The 17,792-nt window shown below is 36.8% G+C and overlaps 1 protein-coding gene across 5 annotated transcripts in view; it reads left to right on the forward strand.

Moving 5' to 3' along the window:
• RAPGEF6 (Rap guanine nucleotide exchange factor 6) overlaps positions 1-17,792 on the forward strand; it is a 220,554-nt gene that overhangs the window by 125,632 nt on the left and 77,130 nt on the right. For all 5 annotated transcript variants that reach the window (XM_069591597.1, XM_069591598.1, XM_069591601.1 and 2 more), the window contains 5 exons: positions 5,927-6,104; positions 8,107-8,243; positions 12,275-12,433; positions 13,292-13,444; positions 17,442-17,606. In XM_069591597.1, the coding sequence (XP_069447698.1) occupies positions 5,927-6,104; positions 8,107-8,243; positions 12,275-12,433; positions 13,292-13,444; positions 17,442-17,606 (792 nt within the window). The remainder of the gene's footprint in view (positions 1-5,926; positions 6,105-8,106; positions 8,244-12,274; positions 12,434-13,291; positions 13,445-17,441; positions 17,607-17,792) is intronic.

The following is a 17,792-nucleotide window of genomic DNA, read 5'->3' on the forward strand; positions in this document are numbered from 1 at the left end:
CTACCTCATGCGAAGAGTTGACTCATTGGAAAAGACCCTGATGCTGGGAGGGATTGAGGGCAGGAGGAGAAGGGGACAACAGAGGATGAGATGGCTGGATGGCATCACTGACTCAATGGACATGAGTTTGGGTAAACTCTGGGAGTTAGTGATGGACAGGGAGGCCTGGCATGCTGTGATTCATGGGGTCGCAAAGAGTCGGATACAACTGAGCAACTGAACTCAGTGAGTGACTATGCACCTATGCATTTCCTCCTTGAGAGCTTTCATGTGTTCTTGTTTAAAAATAAAACGCTTGTAGATCTCAAAGTTCAAAATAAAGCATTTATCACAGTTTGGAAAAAATGCAAGTAATTGGTTCAGTATGAATATGTTTTTAATCAGATTAACTTAAAATTTAGCCAAGAGGATGCATTAAGATGTTAGAATGTTCTTGGATAGAGTATTTTATGTATCTTAAAAGAATACTGAGGAGAAATAAGGAGTGTAAGTGTTACCTTCTGGATTCCTTTTCTAAGAGCTGGATGAATATAAAAGTTAATTATTGAACTAAACCACTTTGCATCAGTCTATTTTTAAATAACTTGAGGTACGCATACATCCCCCACTTAGCTTTTTGATTTCGATGTAGAAAGGAAATGTGATGCTAAAATCCCCCTTCATGGCAGCATGATTCCTTAACTCAGAGTTCTGCTGCCAATCTCTCCAAAACTCTGGTGCCACATTTCCACCAGGAAGTTCCTTGATACTTCAGCTAACTTTGAGCTGCTACATGTTTTCTTCCACTTGTCTTAATATTTCTATTAAGAATATTATCTGTGTCAAAGTCTCAGTTACCTTTGCCTATCTCCATTTCTTAAACTTCCACTTTCATTGTAAGAAGAATATGACTTTCCTTCTCTACTTAGAAATCTTCAGTGCTTCACCATTATCTAATTTACACTCTTCATTTTAAATTTATATTCAAATCACAAGCCTCAGTTCCAGTTCGAAATTTCTAACCACAATCTGCAAGTCTGGTTTTATATTCCACTGTTTTCCACTTAACACATTCTAAATTCTAGTCCATGACAAATACATATGCTATTCCCCAAATGAGCTTATCTTTACCTAGTCCTACTTTCGTAATTTTGTCCTTCCTGCAGCTCCATGTAGATGACATTTTTGTATTGCCTCTCACATGTTGGAACCCACAGCAGTTTTTCTGTGGGTCTTATCAGTTTTTTCACTCTGCTTTTTTATGTTGTGCTGCTGTTGTTGATGTTGTTCATTCGCTAAGTTGAGTCTGATTCTTCGCGACCCCAGGGACTGCAGCACACCAAGCTTCCCTGGCATCCATCACCATCTCCTGGGGTTTGCTCAGTCTCATGTCCCTTGAGTTGGTGATGCCATCCAACCATCTCATCCTCTGTCATCCCCTTCTCCTGCCTTCAGTTCTTTTCCAGCATCAGGGTCTTTTACGATGAGTTAGCTCTTTACCTCAGGTGGTCAGAGTATTAGAACTTCAGCATCAGTCCTTCCAGTGGATATTCAGGGTTGATTTCCTTTAAGATTGACTGGTTTACTCTCCTTGCAGTCCAAGGGACTCTCATTTCTTTGGCACTCAGCCTTTATGGTCCGACTTTCACATCTGTCCATGTCTACTGGAAAAACCATAGGTTTGACTATATGAAACTTTATAGTGTAACTTTTTAGTGTAGTGACCTGTAAGCTTGATCTTTTCATCATCATAATTTATTTTTAGTGTGCAGTTTCTTCCTTTTGTATCTCATGCTGAGTTAAGCACAGTGTTGGCAGTTAAGAAGCAATTTAGAAATTTTTTAGTTGAATTACATTTGAAAATAGAAATCAATATTGTTTCCAGGGAAAATGCATAGGATACTACTAACTGATAAACCAGAACAAAGGAGACCTTGCCTTCCTACCTGACCTGTTGTAGAGATACTGGACTGGGCCAGCCTAGAATGCATTACTGTGAAGGATTAATTTCATGTTGCCCTGACTAGAAAGACTAAGAGGAAACTTAAGGAGTAAATGATCCATGAAAAAGATTGAATGAAATATTGCAAATGGGAATTCAGTAAAGATAAGCACTGAAAATCTCAGGTTCTGCTTAATCTTTGCTCTAAATTTGAAAATGTGGCTTCTATAATTTGTGTAACTGCTCATTCTAATCTGTTCTTCTCATAGTAGCTTCTTGTTTATGTAGATGCAGACAGAGAAAGAATATCCTCTGGTGGTTTATTTGGAGAAGGCCAAGTCAAGAGAAAACCATCTCAGACTGTCTACCTCACCAAATTATATTTATACATATACACAGAGACACATTCATACTATGAGAAAAGAAAAACATAAAAGTGTAATACTTTTTAGCCCTTTGACCAGTATACCTTTTTTCCCCCTGGGCTTAATCCATTTATCATCATCTTTCTGAGGGTCTGCTATATCCCAGCTTCTGGGATAAAATAGTTCAAAGGCCAGACCTTAAATCCCTGAATTTACTTAAATGTCAAAAATTCAAGTCTCCTAATTTCATCATTCTTGGATATTTTTATGTTGGTTTTTCTCCAGGTTATGGTCACTATTTAATTATTAAAGAAACTTCATTCCTAGGAACTGCATCTTGAGCAGCATCATATAGTGACTTCCAGTCTTGACGGTCATCGTACCTACCTTTACCTTAAAGATTTAGGTTCTCTTTGTTTAGTCAGGGATTAAGACCTTGGACTCTACATCGAACTTTTTGTTTGCTTATTAGAAAACCTTTTTAATTTTCTAGCATTTTTCTGGTCACTCTTTGATTATTTTTTATTCTTAATTCTTATTTTACCACATCATCCCTCTTATAGGCTCTGAATGCTTTAGCAGTTGAATATATTCTCTTAACTAATTTTATTTATTCTTTTTCTTTTGAAAAAATGTTCAAGTAAAAGAAGACATGATAAAAATGGTTATCTTCTTTCCTTTTCAGATGGCCTTAAAAAGTTCTGAAGAGTTATCTTAGTAGCCTTCTCCCAGTCCCTACCCATGATTTTCATTCTCCCTAAAAAGTTATTTTCTTTAGTACCTTCATTTTTCATGCAAGTGATGCAAGTGACTTCCTTATTGTCCACAGAACTGAATTGCATCTTGCCTTTATTAATATTGTGAGTTATCCATCTTTTTATCAGAAAAAATCTAAAAGGTAAGAATGAGATGAGTTGAAATAATCTGGGTCAGAGGATGAAAACCTGAGCTTGAGTTGAAGACAAGGTAGTTAAGAACTCAAATTTAAGGTAGATTATCCTTAAAACTTGATAGAAGAGAAAAAGACTATTATACCAGAGGTGAGTGTTTAAATTCTGAAAAATTTAATTGTTTGAAAAATATTACTTCAGTGGTTTTCTAACACTCATTTCTTAGGTTAAAATCAGTGTTTGTAAATAGATTGGGTTTTGGAAAAGGCATTTTAGTATCTACACATTTAAATTAAAACTACTTTTTTTTTTTTTTAGTTTTTTATTTTTTAAATTTTAAAATCTTTAATTCTTACATGCGTTCCCAAACATGAACCCCCCTCCCACCTCCCTCCCCACAACATCTCTCTGGGTCATCCCCATGCACCAGCCCCAAGCATGCTGCACCCTGCGTCAGACATAGACTGGCGATTCAATTCTTACATGATAGTATACATGTTAGAATGCCATTCTCCCAAATCATCCCACCCTCTCCCTCTCCCTCTGAGTCCAAAAGTCCGTTATACATATCTGTGTCTTTTTTCCTGTCTTGCATACAGGGTCATCATTGCCATCTTCCTAAATTCCATATATATGTGTTAGTATATTGTATTGGTGTTTTTCTTTCTGGCTTACTTCACTCTGTATAATTGGCTCCAGTTTCATCCATCTCATCAGAACTGATTCAAATGAATTCTTTTTAACGGCTGAGTAATACTCTATTGTGTATATGTACCACAGCTTTCTTATCCGTTCATCTGCTGATGGACATCTAGGTTGTTTCCATGTCCTGGCTATTATAAACAGTGCTGCGATGAACATTGGGGTACATGTGTCTCTTTCCATTCTGGTTTCCTCGGTGTGTATGCCCAGCAGTGGGATTATTTATTTTTGAAAAGAGGTTGTAACTTGCTAGCAAGTTTTTAGTTCCAAAGATACATCATTTAGAAATGCATTTCACTTGAATACTAACGTTTCATAGTCAAAATGACTTAAGAGAACATGCTAGTCAATGTAAGATTGGATTGCCCCTCTATGATCCTTAAGAGCCAGCTTGTCTAATCTTAAAGATTTCAAGCCAAGTGTTTTAATCTAGTTTAACTGTTCGTTAAAACTTTTACTGAAAGCTGTGCAGGAAGTATAGAACATGGTCTTCTAAAACAAATCAGAACTCTTTGAGTTGGAGGTATCAGAGCCTTAACTTGTATTAACAAAAGCCAGAAAGGATAATTTATTGATCCCCAGAGAAAGCAGAGGCAGCTCCAACCTCAAGGAACCTGGACGCTTGCAAGTGTGTCTGCCCCTGTCTGTCTAGTCGTTTCACTCCTGGAAGCTTGATTGCTCTTCCTCCCTCGCCCTCTGTGACATTTGCTGTCAGAGGTCATCTTAGCTGCACATGCTCTGCCCTGTCCATCTCTGTCCTGCATGACACATTTTTGATTTTTCATTTTTGTTGCTTTGTGTCTGTCTTGATTTCTTTTTTGTCTGCTCTCTTGTTCAGTGTTCTTCCTCTGCCTTCCTCTACCCCTTTCTCTGCCAGCTGATTCCATTTTCTCCTACCACAGAAAGGCATTCCCATGTGGCTGTGGGCTGCCCTGCATCACATTCTTCCAGTTCATCAACCAGGGAAGAAAAGATGCTCTACTCTCCAGCTCCAGTTGCAAAAATCCATAGGAAAGGACTTTCTCTGTTAGCTTACCTAGCCGGAAACAGGGCACTGTTTCCTTTTGAAATGGTTAAGTTGGAGAGGAACAAGTGAGTGGATGTTTGATACAGGAGATGAGACTTAAATATTTGAATGAAGGTTCTGTAGTTTTCAGTTAATACTCATATATGAGTGCTTATTTGTTATGAAAATTCCTGTATGTTCTACTCACTTTTTTTCATATCTGCTTCAGTATTCATGCTTTTTCAGTTATAATATGAATCAAGTGAGTATAATGTTTAGAAATATTGCCAAATAGTCCACTTCAGCAGAGTTTTATTTCCCAAAATACATTCTCATTGTTTTCTATGAGTGACATTTACAGTTTTTTTACAATCTGGTAATCCTTTTACAAATATCTGAGACCAGTATATTTGCAAAGTTCAGCTTGTTTGTATAAGTTTATTTTCTTCAAGATTGCCTAGAGTGACGCTTATTGTTAGATTGCGTAATAAGGTATTGGAAAGAGATAAGTATTTGTTCAGTCCTTCATAGTTGTTGCATTTTAGCAGTTTTCAGTACTGTTATTTACCTGTTTTATACTTATTTCTTAATTTATGTGACTTCCTCCTCTACTAGACTTTAAACCTGTGGTGAAAGAATAATAACCTTATTTAAAATAGCCAACATAAACTAACAAGGTACTCCTAAAATGATTGTTAGTAAACTGTCTTTTTCTTTCACTTCATATTTTAAGAAATGTACTTTTAAGGAATATAAGTGTTTTTTTGGAAAAAAGTATTAATACATTTAGTGATGTGTTAATCTCTTGACCATTTTATACTTACTGGCTTAGACTTATCAATTTAGATGTCACACTGAAATGATGGCCTGTATTTTGGGCAGAGAACTGTTTATTAATAAGTATCATTTTGTTTTTGGTACAACATACAGTGTTGCCTAATTCTTGATGATATTTAGTAGAAGGGATAGTTTTATTTTATTCATAATTATAATACATAATTTCTATAACATGAAGTGATGTGATCAAGATTTCTTCCTATAGGCTACCGAAAGTGAGGTAGGAGATGTCGATTTAACACGTCTTCCAGAAGGACCTGTTGATTCTGAAGATGAAGAAGAGGAAGATGAAGACATTGATCGAACAGATCCTCTGCAGGGGCGGGATCTTGTCCGAGAATGTCTTGAAAAAGAACCTGCAGATAAAACTGATGATGACATTGGTAAGAAATACATCTGTTCACAATAGGAATTTTATAGTTTAATTTATATATAGTTAACCTGTTGGTGGATGACAGATTATTGCTGAAAATTTTTTGTGGGTCAGAAATTCAGGAGTAGCCTAGCTGAGTGATTCTGGCTCATTCTGTCTCATATGGTTGTAGTCAGAATGTGGAAGGGATTACAGTCATCTGAGGCTTCACTGGGCTGAGCTAGAGGATCTACTTCCAAGGTGGCTGCCCATGTGGTTTTGGTCATAGAACCTCAGTTCCTCTCCACGCAGGCCCCTCCAGAGATGGCTTAAAAATTCTCACAACATGGCAGTTGGTTTCTCCCAAAGCCATAATTCAGGGGAGAAGTAGGAAGATGCCACAGTGTCTTTTTTGATCTGGCCTCAGGAATGACACGTCATTGCTTCTTCCCAATTATGTTTGTCACACAAAGCAACCCTCATGCAGTAAGGGAGGGGACTGCATCCAGACATCACCATCAAGAGGCCGGATTTGTTTAGGGACATCTTTGAGGCTAGCTGCCCTGATAGGAGAGCTTGTTCGGAGGTAATAGCTGTGGAACGTAGCTCCTCCTATACCCGTAACCAAAGGACGGTTACCCTTTGTCAGGGAATGTTCTCTTCAAGATACTCCTGTAACGGGCAGCTTGACTAAGCGTACAACTTCAGGAGGGACACATGCTTGAAGCGGTGAGGGACAAAGGGGACACTTGCCTGGACAACCAGATCAGCTGAATCAACCCTGATGATCTTTGGGTGATGAGAGGCCTAACATTCTGTTTGCCCCAGTTTATAAAACAAAAGATTTGATTGCATTAAAGTGGTTTTCCCTTTCATGTCCATAAGACATTTACAACACAGGACATCAGTGTCCAGTGTCTGTGAATTTTAAAAGATTTCAAATGTTATTTAAAAAAGGAAATCATAGTTTTGCCTCTCCAGCTCAAATTTTATGAATTTTTCTTTAATTTCTTGTACTTTACATTAGAGATTGAATAATACTAAAGATGCTAATGTCATCTTTAAGGACAAAGATTACTTAGTATCATTATATATTATGATTCATTTAAGATTTTATCCTAGATTTCTCTTTTAAAAGAGTTATATTGCTGTGATTCAGATCAGGAAATACTGCTAGTAACAATTATAGTCTGGGAGTGAAGATCAGTACGTTTCAACATTCTTTATCATGGTAATAACATATAGTTACGCAGCCTACAGTTGAGACTCATGTTGTGAATGCTTTCTGGACAGAAACTGTAAGTGCGTTTTCAGTGGTGATAAAGAATTGTACACTGTGCACTTTTTACAAGGTTTATTTAAAAAATGAAATATAATTAACTTACAGTTTTCTGTGGGTTGATAACTTCTTATAATTTTCCTCTATTTCAGCTTTAGCTGACTGCTTAAATGTATCTTTTTTTCTTTATATTTGTCTTTGTTGCTCACATATCTATACAAGGAAAGAGACTTAGGCACTCAAACATTTCTTGGTTAAATTAGACAGTTACGTTGTATTTGCTTTGACAAATCTTAAAGTAGTATTCACATTTGTTATCCCTGATTTAATTACTTACTGACATTTATTAATAACTACTTAAAACTCTAGCCCATAAGAAACAGACAAAAGCTCTTTTCAGTAATTTATTAGCTCAAAGGGCATCACTAAAGCTAACCACCATGAAATAGCATCTCCTGCAAGGAAAATTAGCTAAACTCTCCAGCCTCATTTGAACCTATAGTTTCCAGGTTTTCTCTAGAGGTTGTGAATTCTGGTGTCTTCCATTATGCCTATATTTTTGTATGAGTCAGAATGTATCCATTAACCAGACTTTTTTAAGCAACAGTAATCTTGCATCTTGGCTTCTCTAGTTAAGTAAGCATCATGAATTCCTAAGTTGATTAGGAAATTGGGTATTGGATTCTAGATTTTATTGTATCTTTAAACTGTAGTCCTTGATGAGCACTAAACTAGAATTTCTGTGTTTGAACAGAACAATTGCTGGAGTTTATGCACCAGCTGCCTGCTTTTGCAAATATGACTATGTCTGTAAGGAGAGAACTCTGCTCAGTGATGATTTTTGAAGTGGTAGAGCAGGCTGGAGCTGTTATTCTTGAAGATGGGCAAGAGGTAGGTTAGCAAATAACTGTTACACATTACTTGGTTGTGGGAGCTAATTTTTAGAATGTTTAATTTTCATAAACTTGTATAAATCTTGACTTAAAAGTTACACAGTTTTTTAAATGAATGCTGATTTGGGGGTAGTTACAATTTCTGAAGAGATGAGTTTCATTTTGTTTGATTTTGTCTAAATTTCGATTTCCTGGCCATGGACCTTACACAGAATAGATGTTCAGTTATTCATTAGACCAAATTTGTTTTTAACTTCTCAAATTAAGTTGTAGGACTTGAAGATATTCTTACTTATTATTTTATTAGTATATTTATAGTATTATTAAATGTTTATCAAGTATTTAATCTCCTTACCCTTTTTATTTTACCCATTTTCTTTTTAAACGAAGGAAGTGTATTCATACCTGTGCCTTCTAGTGAACTGCTGTAAGTTGAGGCATTTATGTGGCAGTTTTGTTTTCAAAAATGCTTGGATGGCAACTTATGGATGGGTGGAGGGGAGGATTCAGAGGAATTGAAATGTGTTACTGCTATTAGGTAGCACTTCACTGGTTTTCTTATTGAACTGATAAAAATTGATAGTGAGATATCAGTCAGTGAACATTGTCATGGATACTGTTAACAGGAATATAAGCAGTATTTCTGGAAAATCATTTAGCAATTTTTAACATGGGCTTTTAACAGTCTCTGATCTATTATTACCCTTCTGACTGTCTCTCCTCCAGACAATATAAAACTCAGAGTTATGGCAAAACGTATTCATTGTGACGTATGTATAATATTAAAAATTGAAAATAACCAAAATATATCCCCCAAATAAGCAGTGGTTAGCTAAATGAGTATATGGCCACAGGTTATAATATCATATAGATTTTCAAATTATCATAATAGAAATCTTTGATTTGATAGAAGTCTTTGAAGGTGGGGCCTTACCTCTAGCTTCATTTACATGCTTTCTCCCCGTATCCTAGAAAACATTTAGCACATGGGATATACTAAAAAAAAAAAAAAGCTTAAACAAATGAATATAGTATTAAATTTTTTTCAAAGCATAGAATAAAAGTTCAACAGTGTGAGATAAGATAAGCATGGGAGGAAAATACTAAGCTTTTAATGACAACTATACAAACAGTAGGATTTTAAATAACTTTTCCACAAATTTTGTCCTTTTAATTTTTTACAGTTCTGTCAGCAAAACTTTGTTGTGTGCCTGCTTTTGCCAGTTACTATTCTAAACACTGAGGATAGTGGTGGAAAACCCAACACGGGCCCTATCCTTAAGTAATTTGTGTAATTGTAAAATTTCATAATAATTATATTTTATATTTGAAATAACAAAACCCCACAGGTTTGAAAAAATATTTCTTGTTGCCACTGATTCTTCTTAAGAATTGATAATCCAGATTTTCCTTAAATCACATTAAAATTGTTGAAAGTTTAGACTAATAAAAGGGATATTAAATGAGAACAAGTAGTCTTTCATGGATATGCAGTAGGCATTACAATATGTCTCTTTAGAGCATTAAATACTTTGGTATAAATTGAGAGCAGTATTTTCTTAACATTAGAAATTTTTGGTATATTTTTAGGTATACCTTAAAATTCAGGTTTTTAATAGCTTTTCTTAATCAGTAGCTCCTTTTTTTTTTTCCTTTTCAATGTTTGCCATTAATAATGTTGCCAGACATTATTCCAGTCTGGAATTTATTGCTATTTATTACTTGATTTGTAATAAACTCATTTTTAATTGACACAAATGTTCTGTGATAGGTGATATTGTTACACCCATTATAGCAGTAGAGAAACTGAAGCAACTTTCCCAGACTCATTCAGCTGGTCAGTGGATTCAAATTCCGAGAGTTTGTGGCCTTACTTCCAGAGGAGTACGTCAAGAGAAACTAAAGGCAAAGGAGAAAAGGAAAGATATACCATTTGAATGCAGAGTTCCAGAAACAAGGAGGAGAGATAAGAAAGCCTTCCTGAGTGATCAATGCAAAGAAGTAGAGGAAAACAATAGAATGGGAAAGACTAGAGATCTCTTCCAGAAAGTTAGAGATACCACGGGAACATCTCATGCAAAGATGAGCACAATAAAGGACAGAAATGGTATGGGCCTAACAGAAGCAGAAGATATTAACAAGCGGTGGCAAGAATACACAGAAGAACTATACAAAAAAAGATTTTCATGTCCCAGAAAACCACGATGGTGTGATCACTCACCTGGAACCAGACATCCTGAAATGTGAAGTCAAGTGGGCTTTAGGAAGCATCACCATGAACAAAGCTAGTGGAGGTGATGGAATTCCAGTTGAGCTATTTCAAATCCTAAAAGATGATGCTGGGAAAGTGCTGCACTCAATATGCCAGCAAATCTGGAAAACTCAGCAGTGGCCGCAGAACTGGAAAAGGTCAGTTTTAATTCCAGTCCCAAAAAAGGGCAATGCCAAAGAATGTTCAAACTTCCACACGATAGCATTCATCTTACACGCTAGCAAAGTAATGCCAAAATTCTCCAAGCCAGGCTTCAACAGTTCTTGAACCCTGAAATTCCAGATGTTCAAGCTGGATTTAGAAAAGGCAGAGGAACTAGAGATCAAATGACCAACATCTGTTGGATCATCAAAAAAGCAAGAGAATTCCACAAAAACATCTACTTCTGCTTTATTGATTATGCCAAAGCCTTTGACTGTGTAGATCACAACAAACTGAGGAAAATTCTTTAAGAAATGGGAATACCAGACCATCTTACCTGCCTCCAGAGAAATCTGTATGCAGGTCAAGAAGCAAGTTAGAATTGGACATGGAACAGCAGACTGGTTCCAAAATGGGAAGGAGTATGTCAAGGCTGCATATTGTCACCCTGCTTATTTAACTTATATGCAGAATACATCTTGTGAAATGCTGGGCTGGATGAAGCACAAGCTGGAATCAAGATTTCTGGGAGAAGTATCAATAACTTCACATACTCAAATGATACATCCCTAATAACAGAAAGTGGAGAGAAACTAAAGTGCCTCTTGATGAAAGTGAAAGAGGAGAGTGAAAAAGCTGGCTTAAAGCTCAACATTCAAAAAATTAAGATCATGGAATCCGGTCCATCACAAATAGATGGAGAAACAATGGCAACAGTGACAGAATTTATTTTCTTGGTGATTTTCAAAATCGCTGCAGATGGTGACTGCAGCCATGAAATTAAAAGACACTTGCTGCTTCAAAGAAAAGCTGTGACCAACCTAGACAGCATATTAAAAGGCAGAGACATTACTTTGCCAACAAAGGTCCGTCTAGTCAAGGCTATGGTTTTTGCAGTGGTCATGTATGGATATGAGAGTTGGACTATAAAGAAAGCTGAGCACCAAAAATTGATGCTTCTGAACTGTGGTGTTAGAGAAGACTCTTGAGACTGCAAGGAGATGAAACTACTCAGTCCTCACGGAAATCAGTCCTGAATATTTGTTGGAAGGACTGATGCTGAAGCTGAAACTCCCAACACTTTGGCCACCTGATGTGAAGAGCTGACTCACTGGAAAAGACTCTGATGCTGGGAAAGATTGAAGGCAGTAGGAGAAGGGGACAACAGAGGATGAGATGGTTGGGTGGCATCACCGACTCAATGGTGATAAGCTTGCTCATGAGCTTGCTCATGAGTTTGAGCAAGCTCGGGAGTTGGTGATGGACAGGGAAGCCTTGCATGCTGCAGTCCATGGGGTCTCAAAGAGTTAGACAAGACTAAGTGACTAAACTATGGCCTTAGCCATAACGTTATTTTGTCTTAGAGTATTTTGGTCAGTTATAAGGGTCCCTGATTTCATTGGGTGACTAAAAGAAGAAAGAGTAAAATAAACTGTAGTCGTTTGCTTAACAGAAACAGGGTGTTATTTAGTAATATATTCTGATCTGATGGAATATTTGATAATATAATGAGATCTTTTATAAATTTTACGAGTTATATGTATTGATTGTTTTTCAAAGTTAACATATAATCATCTTTTCTCAACAATTCTTAAAACTTGTCGTCTTCTCTATAGCTTGATTCATGGTATGTTATTTTAAATGGCACTGTGGAAATCAGTTATCCAGATGGAAAAGTTGACAATCTCTTTATGGGAAATAGTTTTGGAATCACACCCACTCTGGATAAACAGTACATGCATGGAGTTGTTAGGACTAAAGTAGATGACTGTCAGGTAAGCTTATCTCTGGTCATGTTCTCTTGTTTCTTTTTTTAAAATTTTTTTTATTTTATATTGGAGTAAAGGGGATTATTTAGGATAGCTTCAGGTAGACAGCGAAGGATAGTTTCAGTCGCACATAAACGTTGTATCTACTCTCCCTCAAACTGCACTCCCACCCTGGCTGCCACATAACATTGAGCCAAGTTCCCTGTGCTGTATGGCAGGTCCTTGTTGGTTATCCGTTTTAAATATAGCAGTGTATGTTCTTTTGTTTCTGGGGTGGTTTGTTTTTTTTTTTTTTTTTTTGGTTCTCCTGTTTCTTGATTTTAAATGGCTGAGCCTTTTTCCTTCCTCAAAATAAAATAGCTTGATTTGAGAATTACAAGTTTGAAAAACTCACAGTTAATAAAGGAAAGTAGATTTTATATCTGATCCAAATATTTGTGGAATTAAACTATACATATTTTAAAGAGAGTATACCCAATAATTTATTTGTTAAATATCTATGTGATATTAGCCAGCTCAGTCTCCTTTTTGTTTTTTTTTCCAGTGGAGGAAGAAATAGGAACTTCTGAGTTTTTTGTTTCTAACTTACTCCTGCTTCATGTTTTCTTTGCATAGTGTCAGTTTTGAAAGAAGTATATGCTTACTTCTCCTTTTAGAACAGAATTCACACGGATTTAACTTCTTTGGTCTCTTTGTGCATGATTTATTTTTCTTTTTTACCTTGATTTTTGTTAAGGAGTAAAGGGGATAAATAAAAAAGAACTGATGTCACTTGAGTTCTTACCTTTGTGCTCTGCCTTGGTGCATAGTGATATATTTATGTATTATAGGTTTATTAATTGTCCCCACGTTGTTCTTGGACAGTTTGTCTGCATAGCCCAGCAGGATTATTGGAGAATTTTAAATCATGTTGAAAAAAATACCCATAAAGTTGAGGAAAAGGGAGAAATTGTTATGGTACATGAGCATCGTGAACTGGATCGAAGTGGAACCAGGAAAGGACACATTGTAATTAAGGTGAGTGTGTTTTACTTACTATTCTTATCGATAGAATAAAACCTTCATCTTGTTTAAAAGACTTTGAAGTGCTTATTAAGTAGTGCAAGGTAATTCACTAACTTTGGGATCCAGTGTATATAAATGTGAAATTTTGACTTTTTCTTAGTTGGTTTTTAACAGTATTTTATTGGGTAAGGAAGGCACTGCCGTGTAATATCAGTATGAAAGGATATTACTTAGAATATGCCAATCAAAATTTTCCTTCTCAAATTTATGATTCATCAATAATGGGAGTTAATTTCATCAAAGATAGCAATATTTAGAAACAAAACAGAAATTGAAAGGAGCAGCCATCAGCATACAAGAATCCTAGATGAAGATGGAGAGTGCTTATGGGATCTCTGTCACTGAAACAGACATTAGCCTCTCTGAACCTCAGTTTTCTTATCTGAAAATGGGGATGCTATGGCAGGTCTTTATTAGGGCTAAATGTGGCAAATCAAAAGCCTTAGCATGCTGTAAGTCTAAGTATTAATACCCATGTTGTTTTCCCTTCTCTGATTCCCTCTCCCCTCTGATCCTTGCCCCCTTGCCTTCCACTCTCCCATCTGCCTGTCTTAATGGCATCTGAATCTCGAGAAGGAAATGGGAACCCACTCCAGTATTCTTGCCTTGAAAATCCCATGGACAGAGGAGCCTGGCGGGCTACAGTCCATGGATCACAAAGAGTCAGACATGACTGAGCACACACAGATGTAAAATAGAGCAATTATAGTTGGAAGACAGGAAATAAATGCTTGACCTTTTTTTTCTTTTCAAGCTAGTCTTGGTTGCAAAATAACTAAATGTGTTATTTTTCATTATAAGTGCAACTGTTTATTTAACAATAAGAGGGACTGGTTGGTCAGATCAGATATTCTTTAAGAGTCAGGCTATTTCTAAACACTCTTTTTCCTAAGCTGATGAGTGTAAGCTTTCTGTGTAGGAAAAAATTCGAATATATGTGTGGATTGTCACAGGCTGTCTCTTTATGAAGGCTCATGTTGAGGCCCCCCCTTTTTTTAATACTTTCAAACTTACAGAAAAGTTGCAAGAACAGTATAGAGTATCCTGACTCAGATTCCCCCACTGTTAACAATTTCCCTGCATTTTCTCCATTTTCATCAGTTTTTTTTCCAGTCTTTTGAGAGCAATCTGCAAATGTGATGCATAATTAATCTAAAATATTTCATTGTGTACTTCCTAAGAAGAACAGTCTCCTACATAAACACCATGGAACCCTTCAAGTTAGGAAATGAACATTGATAAAGTAAAGCCATTCAGCCCACAGACCACGTTTAGAGTTTCACCAGTTCTCCCCCAAACTTGGCTTTTTTTCATTTTTGGCTCAGTCTCATCCAGGCACACAGTTGCATTTAGTTGTCATGTCACTTAAGTCTACTCCAGGAATAGTTATTCCCTTGTCACATTCTCAGCAATTTTGATGAATATAGACCTTATAGTGTGCAGTATGATCCCCGACTAGATCTGTGCGGTGTTTCCTCATGCCCAGACTAAAGTTATACTTTCCTGGCTGGAACCCCGCAGAAATAATGTCCTGCTCTTCTCAGTACATCTTCTCAGGGGGCACAGTGTCCACCCCTGCTACCACTAGTGAAGTTAATCTTAATCACCTGGTCCTGTTGGTGTCTGTCAAGTTTCCTTACTGTGAAATCACCATTTTACCCATTGTAATTGATAAGCATTTGAAGCATTTATGTTCTAGGATAGTGTTAGTATGTCTTGCAGACCTCTATTCACCAGTCTTTCTTAGATTGACTACTCCTGCCTGAAATGGTGATTTTTCTATTTCTTTACCATCAGCATTGTTCTGATTATCTGATTGTCCCAGATTTAGCTGGTGGGACCCTCTTAAGGTTGTTGATTCCTATATTCTTCTGATATGTTCCCATCATTTTTGAGAGCTTCCTTGTTACCTGGCAAAACAAGATTTTCCAGGGTCATCTTTTACTTTTCCTGCCCCTGCTTAGAAATCAGTCATTGCTCCAAAGAGCCCTGGATCCTCCTAGTAGATAATAGCATTTAAAAACCCAAATCGGGGCACTCACTCTGTTCACTGCTACTGTGGTGTCATTACTTCTAAAGCCTTTCCCCAGGGAGGTAGGAATATGTATCTAACTGCTGTAAATTCATGCACATCTGTACCTTTATATATCTGTCTGTCTCAGTCATGAGCTTATACCAGGACTCCCAGTTCTAGTACTGTCCCACAGAGTCAGTTTTGTAGCCTTTTCCTTTCCTTCGTTGTAAATAACAGTGGCTCTTGTTATGCTCTGTATATTTACTTGCTTGCTCATCGTAACCAAACTCTACCAGCTAGCCATCTCCTTCACCTGCCCACTCGGCATACCTGTCTCCCAGCATCCCACCGTATTGGATGCTAGTGAGCAGTTTGGTAGGTGCCTCTGCATGATTATGGAACTTGGCATTAAATACTGCTTTTTAAAATACAACCTAATCTCCACAGATATCCCTCCTCAGTTATTTACCTAATCAGAATAACAGCTTTTCTTTAATATGTCAATCATTTTCACCACTGACGTAGCTATGTATGATCTGAGAACCAGATTTGAGTGATGTCAAATTGTGATTTGCCTGAATGACAGACACAATTTGGAATTCTTAGAATGTTTTTGAAGGTGGGAGAAGAATAGGAATGACCTGTGATTGTCTTGTCCCTTAAATAGGTAACTTGAAGAGCCTTTCCTCTGACTTCCTTCTAGAGAAATGATTTACATACCTGATTAGCAGTGGGTACCCTTTTTTAATCTTATAATAAATTTTTAAACAAGAACATTGTTAGTAGTAATGTATATTTGTCATGCAGTAATTCTGGCCAATGAAATCGTTAGGATGAATGCACCAAACTGAAATCTCACATTATGGACAACAATTGGTTTTTATATTTGGCTTAATACCTGGTTTATTTCTGTATTTGTTCTGTGTACCCATTTTTTAAGATGCTGCTAGGGTAATAAATTTTAACAGTGATTCAGGAATTCAGAGAGGAGCAACAGATAAATTTTACTTTCATTCCTTCTTATAAATTGGGAAACAGGCAAGCAGTTAAACTGAGTGCATGTAAAAAATGTCTGTAGGACTTCTGGTTCCTCTGGCAAACGGGAATGGAGAAACACAGAAGAGGAAACCTCTGTTCAAGAAGTGGCAGTAATAAAACAAGCCATCTTGAACTCTGTTGTTCCCATAACCTGGAACAGAAGGGAATTTAGGATGATTAAATTCGGAAGAAAGCTTTGCTTATTTATTTTCTTTAACTCTCACCTCTTTCTTCTCTTACTTATTTATTTTATTTTTTGCCTGTGGAGGATCTTTGTTGATGCACAGGGGCTTTCTCTAGTTGTGGAAGTAGGGGACTGCTCTTCATTGTTCCGTGCAGGCTTCTTATTGTCATGTGGTGACTTCTCTTGTTGTGGAACACAGGCTGCAGGCATACAGGTTTCAGCGGTTGCTGTGCGTGGGTTCAGTAGTTAGGGCTCTCAGACTCTAGAGCACGGCTAGTAGTTGTGGTGCACAGGCTTAGTTGCAACATGTCATGTGGGATCTTCCTAGACCAGGGATTGAACCGATTTCCCTTGCTTTGCAAGCAGATTCTTAATCCCTGGACTAGCAGGGGCGTCCCTCTTCCTTCTCTTTACTCAAGATCGTCATTATATCATCACCCCATAGCTATAATGAAATACGGATGAAACCACTATAGCCAAGGTAATGCTGTTGTGCATGTTTATTCCTCTGCCTTATTTCTCTCTAAACTTCTCCGTGATGATGGTCTACGACCTAGAGACACTACCTGCTTCCAGTGCTGAGAGTTTTAAAGATGAAACTTTACTTTGAGGACTTTATAATCGAGAGCTACAAAGGGAAGTAATCAATAGGAGTTACTTGGTTCCTGAGCTACTTTTTTATTTTCTAATTCTTTCTTTGTTTTGATTTTTAGGGAACACCTGAGCGTCTCATCATGCATTTAATAGAAGAACATTCCATTGTGGACCCAACTTATATAGAAGATTTCCTATTAACTTATAGAACATTTCTTGCAAGTCCTTTGGATGTTGGGACCAAACTGTTGGAATGGTTTAAAATTGACAGCTTAAGGGATAAGGTTGGTATTATAAAGGGCATGAAAGTGATTTTAACCTTTATATTCCCCCAAAACCTTTTGCAGTTGACAAATTAAATGCTTATTTTGATAAGATTCAATTCACCTAAAAAAATAGTGAATCAGTAGACATATCTGGTTACTTTTATGACAAAATAGCTTGTAAAAAGTAGATTATTTTGCCTTCTA

This window comes from Ovis canadensis, chromosome 5 (genome assembly GCF_042477335.2).
Source record: "Ovis canadensis isolate MfBH-ARS-UI-01 breed Bighorn chromosome 5, ARS-UI_OviCan_v2, whole genome shotgun sequence".
NCBI lineage: Eukaryota > Metazoa > Chordata > Mammalia > Artiodactyla > Bovidae > Ovis > Ovis canadensis.